The following is a 13,733-nucleotide window of genomic DNA, read 5'->3' as shown; positions in this document are numbered from 1 at the left end:
TCGAACCCACAACCCTGCGTTGTTTTACCACTGAGCTACAGCAAAGCTGTTTCCATGATTTAAAGGGGCAATGGTTAGTAGATTGTACAAACTGTATATCATATTCCGTACCCCTTACCCTACCCCTAAACCTAACAATCACACAAAGTTTGCTGCCCTTTTAGATTTTCAAAAAAGATAATTCTGTATGATTTATAAGCTTGTTTCCTCATGGGGACCAAGAAAATTCCCCACAATGACAAGGATTTTGGATATTGCCATCCATTGACATTTTGTCCCCATACTGTTGGGTTTACCAGGTACACACACACGCTACAGTACTATGACATTGAATGAGCTACTAAAGGCACATTATTGATCAATAATTGAGAGCATAAAAGGACAGGAAGAGTGAAAGGAAAAGGATTAGACAGATAATCTCTCGACCACCAGATTATTGACCAGGAATTGATGACAGCACTTGGAGTGGAGGAATGAAGGACACATTGTAATTATCAAGTGAGTGAGAATAGCTACGCAGATCTATAAGTCCAGACAGTGCCCAAATGCCACTTGGGGCGGACTAATGTTAATATTCTCTAGGAGAGCACAGCGAAGTCAATACACCTCCATTAGTACATAGAAACCCCTTCACTCCTCTGTTCCCCTCCACTCGCCTTTTATCCCATGCTCCTTCGCTCTCTTGCAAGGCCAAGGAGTCCCTTCTGCGCCCATATAAATTTCACCACTCTCTCTTCTGTTCACGCACACAGTCCTACTTACATACATGGCGGCCACTTGCATTCATTCCCCCATTAGTCTCAAGTTTCAGCACTTCTGTGTGGAGAACATTGATTTTGTCTTTTCTGTCACACTACTTTAAGTGAGCAACAGACAGCGGTGCTTTGATGGGTCTGTGTACAGGTTCCAAGTGTGTGTGTGTAACCGAAACACTTTGGAGACTGAGATTATGAAAGTGTTCATTTGGACAAAGCTGGTGTCTTATTTTGGAACATCGAATAACAGTATTTTGTGTGCTTGAAAATGTGTTAAAATGCACTAGTTTAGCATTCCCTCCTGGCAGACACATTTTACTGTTGTGCCACTTCATTCATTATTGAGGATTTTTTTTGCTGCTGTAACCCATTGCTCTGTAATTACACCGTTTTTGTAATATAACTAGACTACAGACTTGATTTCCTTTTAAAAATACATTATATTATATTTTAATAGAAACTGGCAGAAATTATTGAATATAATTTAGAATTAAAAATCGAATATAAATTAGAATCTAAAACTTCATTTTGAATGTGCGCATGTGTTCACCATTGGTGCATTCTAAAATATTATCAAATATAATACTGTAAAATATAAAAAAGTATTTTTCACATATATTTACTGAATAATAGGCGATATAAATACAATACAGAAGCAAAATACATAATTTAGTAAAGTAACATTGAATTGAAGCTGACACTTAAAGTCTAACTTTACTGATTTTAAAGTGCAAAAATGTTTTTATTATTTAATGAGAGAAAATTTATTTGTCCCTGAAGTGGCCAGTGGTCCAGGGGGACACTTGTAACAAGAACTCCATGACACAGCACATGAAAATTTATTTGGAATTAAAAAAAAATTGATCAAAAACTAAACATGCATTTTTAAGTCAGTGGATAGAAAAAAGAGTAAACATTGTTCATTTAATGTGTTTAATTTGACATTGTAACAATTCAAAGAGGGTTGAAAATTGCCAAAGTTAGACTAAAAATGCATTCTATTATTTTCATATTTAATATAAAAAATAGTGAACTTGTATGGATTTTTACAGTGATTTATGAGACGTATTATAAATATTAAATTCACAATTAAGACTTATTATGAGTAGACTTATTACGAATATTAAAAATCTAAGTGCACTGAACATTTGGATGATGTCATTTACTGACATATTTGGTGGAACCTAATGCATAAATCAGACACCCTAACTCCCCAGATACTCTAAACACATTTAGCTTTTCAACCTCTCCACTTTCAACTAACACATGCATATACCATACCACAAAACTTGAGATCTAACAAAAAAAGCCTGCTGGTGTTCATACGCACACAAACCTCCTCTTTTTCGCTCTGTCTCTTGAATCAATGAATCTTCTGCTTCAGACGATCCTTTTTTTTCCAAAAGGCCCATTGTCCACTAACTTCCATTCAATCACTTTAAGCGCCAAGCATGGCCCAGGCCACAGAAGTCTACTAAATTAGTAGATCAATAAGCTATCTGAAACTCTTTAGGGGGTATTGAAAAGCCCTGTTCTCTTCTCCGGTTGCTCGTCCTAACGAATAGGATGTTGTTTATGTTGTAATGTGCTGTGTCATGGAGTTCTTGTTACAAGTGTCCCCCTGGACCACTGGCCACTTCAGGGACTCTCTCTTTCTCAAATTCATATTGTGTTATTACCATGATATAATTTTTGAGCATATTGAAAAAAAAAAAAAAAAAAAGTAAAATAATTAATAGTAATAAATGGGGCTGCAATAAATACCAAAATACGCGTTATTATGCAATAATAGGAGCAAGCAATGCAGATAGAATAAATAGTTACTGTGCTCAGTAAATAACTCAAACATCTAATAACTTCCCTCCGTTTGAGTCAAGATAGCATTACAGTCCTCCATGTGGGATCCCAAGAGTAACATTTTTTGAAGTTGAAATGTGCATCAATTTTCAAATATTCTGCAGTAACACAAGGTTATTTAGGCTTCTGTCCATTCAAATATGCCAAGGAATGCCACACTGCCGAATCTCAGTCGTCTTCAGAACTTCTACTGTAGGCTTGAGTAATCCCTGGAATGTAGAAACATGTTTTAAATCATTATGACTCAATATGATGCACTGTAGGTGAGAACACAGTGTAACCTCAAACATCTCTCTGTTTTGTCTTATGCTTTTGCACCCCTCCCCACATACACACATTAGGGGCCCTTTTGACTCTACTACGAGTGAACTTACCCTCAGGCCAGAGACATGACCTCCTCTCGATGTGAAACTCTCGCACACATACTCTTCACCAGTCTTTTAGTCTCTTTTTTTTACTTATATCACGCTGACTTCAGCTTGTCTGGACAGTTGTTTTTATTAACTGCGAAATCCCATCCCATGATTTTTGTCATATGGATTACATCTTTATATAATCAGTATTTTCTTAGGATTAATGAAAAGGATGGCGTCTAAATTATTATTTCGGTTCAATCAGGTAAATCCTTAAGGTTACTGCCCATCTATTTGATTTGACAAAATTATAAAAGATATCTCAACTTTTTAGATTTAAGGTGAGTCGAGATTTTGGGGTGTATTTTTTATTTTGTACATTTATCGAGATTTAGTTTTGGCAAATGTAAATTCAAAAAGGTTTTTCCTACTCTGAGATCAAGGATGCCGTGTGGCCAACATCCCTGCCTATATAAACAACCAACCTGATCGCACCCAATTGCGTATAAATAACACGCTTTTGCATTATTGTCTAATGCGTATGCCAAATTGCGATTTTGCGTACATATGATACGCCAATGTTTGCTTGTACCTGGGTGGAGAGCAGCCATTTTAAAAAAAACATGAAGAGGAAACACTGAAATAATTAAAATAATAAGGTTAGGTTTAGGGTGTGGGTTAGGGTAGAGGTTATAATATGCACGGACGCTAACATTAGGTTTAGGGTTTGGGTTAGGGGACAGGGTAATGAGACAAATTGCTGTTTAATATGCAAACGCGCTAATTGGCGTATCATATGCAGGCAAAAAAGGCGTATTTATGCACGCAAAATCGCAATTTGGCGTCCTTATTATACGATAATGCACAGCGCGTGTTATTTATACGCAATTGATGCGAATGGGCTGAAACAACAGAGGGGCAGTTTGTATTCAGACTGTTCCCCTTCACATCTCCAAGGCTTCAGATTTTTCGTGTGTTTTTCTTCCGGTTGCTCGTGACAACGACCTCTGGTAGAGAACTGAGAGAGGTCTTGAGGTCAAACTACTTGGACGGACCCCCAACTACATCCCACTTTCAAATCATGCAGAACAGTACACACACAAACGAAGTGGAACAACTTGTATAGATCTGCATGGACGAAGGCAGTACCCCCAACTATGACAACTTGACCCCAAACAGAACAATTTACACCTTACAACATAGAATTGCTGTCCACACATATGACCCCATTACATACTGTATGCTCAGTATGGGGATACATGAGGTGTGCAGAAAGAATTGACGCTCAGTGAACATCAGCCATTAATGGGCTGTGACAAGGCATGGGGTAGAGAATGTTGTGTTCATCCTAGAACACTAATACATTTCTCTGTCTCACACGCACACAAAAACACACAGAGAGACATATTCACAATTTTCCTTGTTAAGGTATGGTTCGCGTAAAATATAAATTCATGTATATGACCCTTTTTTCTCTGGACCCCATCAGTAGTTTTGTGTCCATACAATGGAAAGTCAGTGGGGCAAGTGATGTGTGGTTATTTGCATTTTGTTATGTACATAAGGTTGAATAAATGATCCCAACGATCCAAATAAAACTTTTAAAATAAAAGTGTGTAATTGTTTCTTGGGTTCGACGGGTGACTACATAATCACCTTTAAACAGTCAGCCGCACCTCTTCCTGTATCAGCTGTCAATCATGCAGACAGCTTGTCTGCTTCCAGAGCTCAGGTGCCTCACAGGCTGCTGTTGTCAAGCACAAGCATCAGAGCACATGGAAATGTGAGAGTCTCTGGCGGCTGACAGGAGGCCACTTTAGGAGATGCTGTCTCCAGGACCCAAACACCCTGACACACTTATTAATGCACACACACCTTTACACGGACACAGACACGTGTGTGTACTGGCTTTAAGTAAAGTTGGTTAATCAAAACCCTTAAAATGACAGTTCATCCAAAAATGACAATTCTGTCATGAATTACTCCACCTCAAGTTGTTCCAAACCGGAGTACTGTACATTTCTTTGTAATGTTGAACACAAAGAAAGATATTTGTAAGAATGTCAGAAACTGAGACTTCTGGGTCTTCATAGAATTTTATACAGGATTGGAAAAATTTATTGGAGACGGTGCTGCCATTTGATAGAATTAGTGAAATAAAATGGGATTCACATATACGAGAGAAAACTTTAAATGTGTACGTTTATATTCAAAGTAAATCAAGAAACTGACCAATAACAAAGCGTGACTTGAGAAACTCAAAACCTTATTTTATTCTATAGTTAACAATACCATCAATCAATGCTAGAGCATGTATAACCCGCTGTAGTTACTGATAACTTTAAACTTACATATGGCATGTTTGCGTTGTGGCTTATTTGATCATGCCATGGTGTTAATGGATTTTCTCCTCCTTTTGACCATGGTACTGGTAGAAATGTATAGGGGTGTGGAGAGAGGGCTCTGCTATAAAGTGGAGGGGTGGAAGGTCATTTGAACCTTGTGGTTTTGGAGCAAAGTGCAGGATGACAGAAGGTGTTCTCCCCGTTTTGAGACATCTCTCTCTCATACAGAGACAGGAAGTCTGCTCACCCCCTCCCGCTTACTTATATACGCAGACACTAGACCATTAACAGATCCCATGCGTTAATGGGCTGCATTGTAGCGATAGATGGGATGGAGTTAGATATCCAATACTGAAATCATAGTGATTAGCTTGTCACCTCAGAACCATTCAAAGTCTTTCCCTCACACTGCCCCAACCAGCCTAATATGCAGCTTAGGGGAAGTGTGCACCATCACTGTACTTTGCCCTAAGACTGAAGAGGCCTAAGAGGGTCTGGATACTTCTGAGACCTATGCAGAAATACTTCTGCGTTGACTGATTGACACTGGGGGGTAGATGTGCCTATTGATCCATCTAAAAAGTTAGTTTTAATGATGTTTTGACTGAGCCTGTAGTTTAAATGGATGCAGAGGGATTTTTTTGTGATGCCAACACTGCCTAATATTTTGGACTTAAACTTTCCTAACTGAAATACATTGATCCAGATCTATTAAAGTAAGATGCGCAAGAAAGCAGGCATGAAGACTGACATCAACCATTATGGATTTATTCTTAACACTCAGAACTTGAGGGCAGCACATGAAATTGTTTCATCCTTGCAGGAAAGTACTTTACGAAAAAAAGATTCACTATTAATTTCACCTCCAAGTTTTGCCACCCATCTTATATTCAGGTGAAGTTAAATATTATTAACTTTTTATTAAAACAGATGTATTACCTATTTTTGTACTCAATTTTACTTTATTTTTAGTTCAGACTTTTGAAAATGTGTTTTTTAAACAATACTTTACACTGTTGGATTTGACTGCATTAATGTTTACTTATTACTTGAAATTAAGCAAAGAAAAGGAGATGGTACGAAATCACAAACTTAGAAATAAGGATGTAGCCTAGTTTATTTAAATGCGTTTTTGATTTAACATATTAATAAACTTTGTATTTATAATTATATTTTGTAAAGATGTTAATGTTTTTGTCAGGATTTTGATGTGCTTTGTATAAACAGCCATTTCAATTACAAATTAAAATCTCAACATGTTTTATCAGTTAAAACAAATGCGTTATTTATTCATCATAGATATTTAATTGTTTTAAGTTTCCAAAATACTTCGATTAGATTAGCTTATCACTGCCGTAAATTTTAACGAGTTATCTTTAAAATGTACACACTTGTGTCGCTATGTAGCCAGTTAAGCATTTACCCTACTTTATTCCAAATGCCTTTACTTTTAAAACTGTTCCCTATATTGGGTGGTTATTTATATCAGACCTCATTGACAATATAATTTTAACAAAGAAACTGGGTGCAGACTGCTGAAAAAATAATTTAGGTCAAGAACCTAGTGAATGGTAAAGCTGAACCCAAATGACAACAGACGTCTCATTAGGTTTCAGTCCCTGACCGTCCGTGGCCTAACGTGACCTCAGTAGTAATGGGGATTTGAGAGCTGTATTAATAGCAAAATCCTGTCATTTTCAGACTCTAAATAATTACCAAGTTTTATTAAAACCATTAATGAAAACTCATCCTAATATGATGTTGCCGATGCATAGCGTTGTGAACCACGAATGAAAATAAATATGACTATAGGTTTTTGTTATTGTTTTATTTCAGTTGTATTTTCTTGTACATTATTACTGTTAAACTATTAAATCGCCTATACCCGTGCGTAAAATGTACAGTTCTATTATGACATGAAGCATGTTTGTGGAGAAGTTACCCTAGTTTACAATAAACACTATAACAATCATCCAAAAAAATCAGGCCTGTCGAACTTTGCAGGCACATTTATCATGGAAGTTTAGCCTACTGAAATTTTACTTGCACCTTTATTTCTACTCGATTACATTTGTGACATGTCCGTCTTTGAAATCTTTTTGGTTTAACAATCGTTTTCTTATTTGTCTAAAGGTGGAATAAGAATTCACAGCTGTATCCTAAGATTTATTGAGAGTATAATGCTTTTTCCAGAGAGGTTTTTTGCCTGCCAAGCCTCATTTAACGAATTTCCCTGCGGCCTGTCCTACGTGATTCCTACAACACGCGACTTTATAACGTTGCTGATAAGACTTATGGGTTTAATCCAACACAATACCAAAGGTTATAACTTTCTTTAACTAAAATCAACCAAGGAAAAAACCTACCGAGGTAGGCTACACCGTTAAAAAAGCCAAGACACAAAAGCTTTCATTCAAAGCAAGTGTGAAACACAGAATTTAATGACACTCGACAAAACATAATGGTACTAAATCGACCGTTATGGTGTTAAGGAACAAAACTGCAAAAGGAATTAACAAAAAAGCATGCGTTAAATGTAAAATAACCAATACATTCACTTAAATATGTTTCAATTGCGCTCATTTAAAAATAGAGGCCTATTTAAAATACAAATGCATGCATCGATAATCAATCTTTGGCGAAAATGTGTTTGTAATAATAATAAAATAATAATAATAATATAGTGTAAACAGTAAATTTGTGTTAGGCTATAGTTCCCTGCCAGGGTGATTGGCACTGGCATTTCTGTCAGTATGGCTGCTCACTCTACACAACTGGGTAGAATATTCTAGGTGTTATATTTTTAATGAAATTTTTACAGATTACAATAAATAAATTCGGATTTGCATAGAAAAATGTAGGCCAGCTCCTTTCCTGACGCTCAAGATTTTGAGCAATCACATAAACAGACCAAAGCTTATCAAAATGTAAGCAGGCCAGTCCTGTCAGCTTTTTAGGAGAAGCTAAGAAAACTGTCTCTGTGTTTAAGTTTTGTGAGTCATATATCTCCATCGAACAGGCTGAAATACTTGCTGGGGTTTGAGAAATAAAAGTAAGGCGCGCTACCTCCAGGATATACGACTGGCAGGGGCATTGGAAGCATGCATCTTCCAATCAGACTATTCTCTTTATATATAGCCGGAAGAGGTACCGTCTTTCCGATATCGCCGAAATCGCTAGTCGGTCCCTCCAGTTCAGTTGACAGTTGCCTTTTTAATTTATTCCGTCGATTCTGAAACCAGATTTTGACTTGAGTCTCGGTGAGCTGCAAAGAGTTCGCCAAGCACGCGCGCTCCGCGCTACTCAGATAGCGTTTCATGTCAAACGTAGATTCCAGCTGAAAAATCTGTCTTTTGGAAAATATAGTGCGCGTTTTCTTTTTCGTCATCAGTTTATTCTTCTTTCCGTTTTTCTGTTGCGTGTCGTCGCAGCTGTCCGTACTCTCGCTGCGTGTATCGACGGTTTTGAGCTCGTCCACGCCGCCATCCCGGTTGACCTTATCTGTAAATCAGGCAGAAGCTATCAATATTTACCCGGCAATTACAAGTTAATGGGTGTAAAACGATTTGGCATGCCTAAGCACAATTCTATCTTAAAGCAATATCTTACCAATGACATGCAGATTTGCATCTGATCCTTCTTTGCGTGGATCCTCAATCTCTCCCGGGTGATGCAGACATCCATCACGACAGACTACACGCGATGTGTTTGAATGACAGCTGTCAAAGTTTCTGCTACTCGGCTTGGAGCTAAGGATATTGTCAATGGTAAACTTCAAAGAAGCGGGTCGGCATGACGAGCCCTCTTTGCTCATATTCTCCGTTGGATGCGGGGTCCCTCTCCGTATCTTTTGCCTTTCATAAACTAACGTCTCGATCCTCCAAACACCATCGCTCCACGACGCGCCGTGCTGCTGCGTTTTCCTAGAATGTTAGTCCACTGACCGGAAGAATACGATTCTCCACCGTTTATTGGTCACGAGAATCACAGAGCACGGCGGCCAATGCCAGAAGAGGGAGGGCGTTAAGCTCAGACCTATCCGGACATCTGGCACACGTTTACTTCGATTTATGTACTGTACTCTGCTTACTATATTAATGAGCACTTTTAGGAATAGCACAGCGATTTTGGATTTCTTTTTTTATATTTTTGTTGTATAGCCTACTGCTGCTTACCGACATGCGGTGCCCATTTGAGAAGAGAGGGAGGTCAATGTGTAGCACAGGCTTCGAAATGTAATTTAAGTTGAACTCTCGGTTCCCATTTAATTAATTAGAGCAGCTGCAACATATTGTTTAGTTTTACAGTCTTTTTTATTCCAAATATATTAAATATTTATTATGCGTATAATCAAGAAGGGTACGTTGATGCATTTCTTACAAGTGAATTTTACTAAAGCATCATGGATATTTCATTTAAAATGTTTATAAAACACTGGCACGTTCAGGTTTTTTGTCTTTTTAGTATTTACAATAATGTAAATAGGATTGCTGTCTATTATAGAATATTATGCCACGCAGAGCTGGTTTTACATATCATATAATTATAGAATATTTTTATACAATCTCCTTCAAGACCCTCCAAAATATTTAAAATTGAAATATGTGGAGAAAATACACACGTTTTCCTATAGTATGAAGTTTAAGTGGAAGGGACAACCAAATACCTAAACCATTGTGATTGGTTGTCATTAATTAGATTTTTTTGTGCTCTTTCATAGCCAAGTGACTTTGGGCGACCCACCTTATCCCACTGTGGGTGTTTAAACAATCTGATTTTCAGGCTATACGTCTCGGCGAATTGAACTCTGAAAAAGCCCTTTTCGGTTTATGTGCAGTTACATTGACGATCATGGTATGCAACGTTGTAAATATGATTAAAGCATTCTTCTAAGATTAAGACACCATAATAACACTTTGCCTTTTGAAGTTTCGTAGAACTTTAATATAACTTATAACAATATTGCGGTGATATTGACAAAATAAATTGCAGACTTAAATATAACTTGTTTTCTCATGGTTAAATCAGTTCTTCTTTTGTTATCTACAAAAGTGTAACTATTTTCTTTCCCGAATAGGCAGACTGTTTGGAGATAATTATTACATTTGTGAAAATGTTACATTTGTTAATCCTTTTGATTTTGTCAAAATAAAATATTTTATTTTAAATGTCGTTCTTAAAATTAAGGAAACTTCTCATATAATATTAGGCACTGCTTTGCACGGATTTATCTCTTTTCCAGGCTTTTTACTATACCTCACGTTTCTTTATGAATGAGGCATGGTTCTATTCCTTTGGGACTACAGCACATTATTTTTGGTAATTGGTTTACTCACTGTCCAGAAACTACACAATGTTATTAGGACAACATGTGGACACATGTAATATACTATGAATATATAATGCAATATAGGCTAATTTTATATGATTAGTGCTTGAATATTAGTATTTTATGGAGAATTACACCAGAAATTCATACTTGCAATTACGTGATTCCTTTATTATCTATACAAAGTTATCATGTGAAAAAGTGACAAAACGTTTAAAACTATATTTCTGAATAAAAATATATTTTGCACAAAACAAGTGTCGACCTTATATTTACATATGGGCGAGGGCCCCCATGCAAGAGTGTATAATTTTGACATACAACAGTGACAATAAACAAACTTCTTGTAATGTGTATTCATGATCCGTCTTTTCTTTGGATGCGGTAGACATCTGGACTGCAGTTTTCAGCAGGTTTTTTATCAGTTATTGCACCATTCAATTGTCAGTATTTTTGTCAATCACCAGAATCAAAGTCAGACGAGTCCTGTCATTTGCGATGTCAACAAATTCATTGAATGCGCAAAGGATGCCAATGGATAGTTAACGGAATTCGAGAAGCCCATGATTGGTGGCGAGACCTGGGACACGTTGAAACTGATTGTCGACATGGGTGTAGTTTTATCATGGTACAGGATGGGCACCCGTACGATCCGTTGGGAGCTGTGGTTAAAGTTAGCAGCCTCTAACTCTGCGGCCAGTTGTCTTTTCCATTTATTTCGGCGGTTCTGGAACCAGATTTTCACCTGCGTCTCGGTCAGGTGTAAAGAGGCAGCAAGGCCTGCGCGCTCAGAACTGCTCAGGTATCTCTTCATGTCGAAGGTTGACTCCAGTTGGAAGACTTGGCTTCTGCTGAACACGGTCCGTGTCTTTTTCTTCCGGGCGGAGCAGGCCTCGGGTGTGTCGGGACATGAACGCGCGTCGAAGAGTTGTTGTGCTTCCTCACTTTCGTCATCCACACACTCGCTAGTTTTTCTGTGCGCTGCTTCATCAGGGACCTCAGAAATCACGGGGGTGCCTCTGTCGCTGGGGGCACAGTGGGAGTTTTCAATGGGACGTCGCATTTGCTCTGCTTGACCTGTGATTCAAATAAAATAAGTGATTGACCTTGAAATAAAAATGCGTGTTCAAAATATTTAATGAAATAAATTTGCCCATGCGGTACTAGCAATCTCTAATGTTTCTAGCCTCTTAAAGCCCTAGTGAACTTTAGTGTGTGCGTCATTACGCAGCCAACTCTCTCTCTTGGGCTTTCGCAGCTTTACAGGGTTAACTAATCAGACAAACCAATTGCACTCTTAAACCCTTAACGAGTTTGGGAAGTCTTTCATTGCCACTCGGTTGCCTCCTGAGCGCATTCGAGCTGCTTTTCTTGGTTTTACACAATTAGGCTTTAAGCCTATGTGGACCGACAAGTAACATTATTGTATCTCTATACGTTGAATAATTTAATTTGGAAAATGAATATCTTGTGAGTCTGAATCTTTATTGCTAGGAAGGAGCATTCAACATGTCATGCAAAGCTCTTCTCATCTGATGAGCCCATTAAATATATTTTTAACTACTGTCCAGTTTAAACACCCCTTTTATAAATTTTCACATGATTTGATTCTATATCATTAAACAATTTGACCAATAAACAAGTTGATTTTTAATTAACTTACTTTCTGGTCGTTCTGAAGTGTTTAACGTGGAGGTTTCCCGTCCATACCAGTGCAGATGTGACTGTTCGCTCCGGCACATCTCTGTTTTCAAGTCTGGGCTGTATGCTTGTCTGCGCATTTCTTTTCGATGCGCTTCAGTGTTGCCCACATAAAACATCTCGCTCTTTTTCTCCGCGCCATCATTTTCCTTTAGGGGACGGACAGATGGCTCTGTCCTACAGCAACCAAGTAAATTCTCGATGAAAAACGACGAGCTCCTCGATGAGGGTGAAGTATGTCGCTGTGGGATTGTGTCATGCATTTCTCGTGCAAAAAGTACCGCAGTAGCTGAGTGGTTCGCTAATACTTGTACGCGAAAAGTAACCAGTCATTTCCCTCACGATTCCCCCGATCAACCATCTCTTTAGGGCGATTAAACCCTTCGTGCGTCTATGGCGGCAGCACAACGAGAAGCGGAGCTGTGGTGAAGAAAAATCCAAGTCAAGTCAAAGCCCTCAAGCCGAGGGTAAACTGCTATTGGACGATCACAATAGCAAATGGGATTTCTCATGGAAGGGTATCACCGACCTCCAATTCGCATTCGCCTCTGATCATGCCTCAGGGTCGGTGGAAGCCCTGTCACTGAAGGCTTTATGTGGGTCAATTAGGGAGCAAATCAGAATACAGACAGTGGTTCCACGCATCGCGTCAGCTGGGGATCTCACCGAGTCGGATGCTGCACCGTCTATTGGTCGGATGAGTCGCTACATCACAACGACGTTAAAGCACACCGGTCACAACCAATAATACAATGTTCTTTGGGGTATCCCGGAATATTCTGTGTTTGTTAAAGCGTATTAATAAATTTAATAATATATTTAAACTAAATCATTCTGGATTTCGTTGGAACTCATTGTCTGTTAAATACAAATTTATTTAGGTTACACTTAATAGTAGGATACACCCAGTTACTGACCCATGACCCACGAATGTATTAAAAATATTTATTTCGAGCGTAACGATAAATCGCATGAAATAAATGGCATGGCTTGATTGGACATATGAAGTGCATTGTTGTTGTTTTTTAAGTAGCCTATCATGAGATTTGTAAGCACGTGTCATACTTTAAATAAAATAAAAAATAACTACCAATAGTTTACCATGTAGCCTATATTTTCAAATACAATAAAAAATGAAACATTTTTGGAGCCATAAACTATTAATATGACCGTTACGCTTAAAAGCATTACTGTAAACTGAGCTTACTTTGAAAAAAGTTTTTCAGGTAGCTTAAAAAGTTTTTTTATGTAAGGAACATTTTTATTAATATAATCAATCTGATTATATTGTTACACCAACAAAATATATTTTTAAGAGATGGAAATGTAGAAATGCATTTTGTTGAATACAGTTGCAAGCTACCACTTTATAGTTTGCACACTAAAAAGGGTT

At 37.8% G+C, this 13,733-nt stretch overlaps 2 protein-coding genes across 2 annotated transcripts; both read right to left on the bottom strand.

Annotated features, from left to right (window-relative positions):
• Positions 1-7,951: 7,951 nt before the first annotated feature.
• On the bottom strand, positions 7,952-9,221 carry hmx4 (H6 family homeobox 4). Its single transcript, XM_056736377.1, has 2 exons — positions 8,920-9,221; positions 7,952-8,811 (listed from the first exon to the last, which is right to left on the bottom strand). The coding sequence occupies exons 1-2, from the start codon at positions 9,122-9,124 to the stop codon at positions 8,309-8,311; spliced, it is 708 nt and encodes a 235-aa protein (XP_056592355.1). The 5' UTR covers positions 9,125-9,221; the 3' UTR covers positions 7,952-8,308.
• Positions 9,222-11,114: 1,893 nt separating this feature from the next.
• Positions 11,115-12,433, bottom strand: hmx1 (H6 family homeobox 1). The gene is made up of 2 exons (XM_056737665.1): positions 12,303-12,433; positions 11,115-11,716 (listed from the first exon to the last, which is right to left on the bottom strand). The coding sequence occupies exons 1-2, from the start codon at positions 12,418-12,420 to the stop codon at positions 11,115-11,117; spliced, it is 720 nt and encodes a 239-aa protein (XP_056593643.1). The 5' UTR covers positions 12,421-12,433.
• Positions 12,434-13,733: the final 1,300 nt, after the last annotated feature.

The sequence above is a fragment of the Triplophysa dalaica genome, chromosome 2 (genome assembly GCF_015846415.1).
Source record: "Triplophysa dalaica isolate WHDGS20190420 chromosome 2, ASM1584641v1, whole genome shotgun sequence".
NCBI lineage: Eukaryota > Metazoa > Chordata > Actinopteri > Cypriniformes > Nemacheilidae > Triplophysa > Triplophysa dalaica.
The sequence above is the reverse complement of the archived record's forward strand: the minus strand, read 5'-3'. Positions and strand labels throughout refer to the sequence as shown.

Bases quoted from the DNA above. Each gene is read 5' to 3' on its own strand.
- hmx4 (XM_056736377.1), bottom strand. From the start codon at position 9,124: ATGAGCAAAGAGGGCTCGTCATGCCGACCCGCTTCTTTGAAGTTTACC. The intron at 8,812-8,919 runs GTAAGATATTGC...CCTGATTTACAG, and splicing joins TGCAAATCTGCATGTCATTG to ATAAGGTCAACCGGGATGGC.
- hmx1 (XM_056737665.1), bottom strand. From the start codon at position 12,420: ATGCGCAGACAAGCATACAGCCCAGACTTGAAAACAGAGATGTGCCGG. The intron at 11,717-12,302 runs GTAAGTTAATTA...TTTGAATCACAG, and splicing joins CACTTCAGAACGACCAGAAA to GTCAAGCAGAGCAAATGCGA.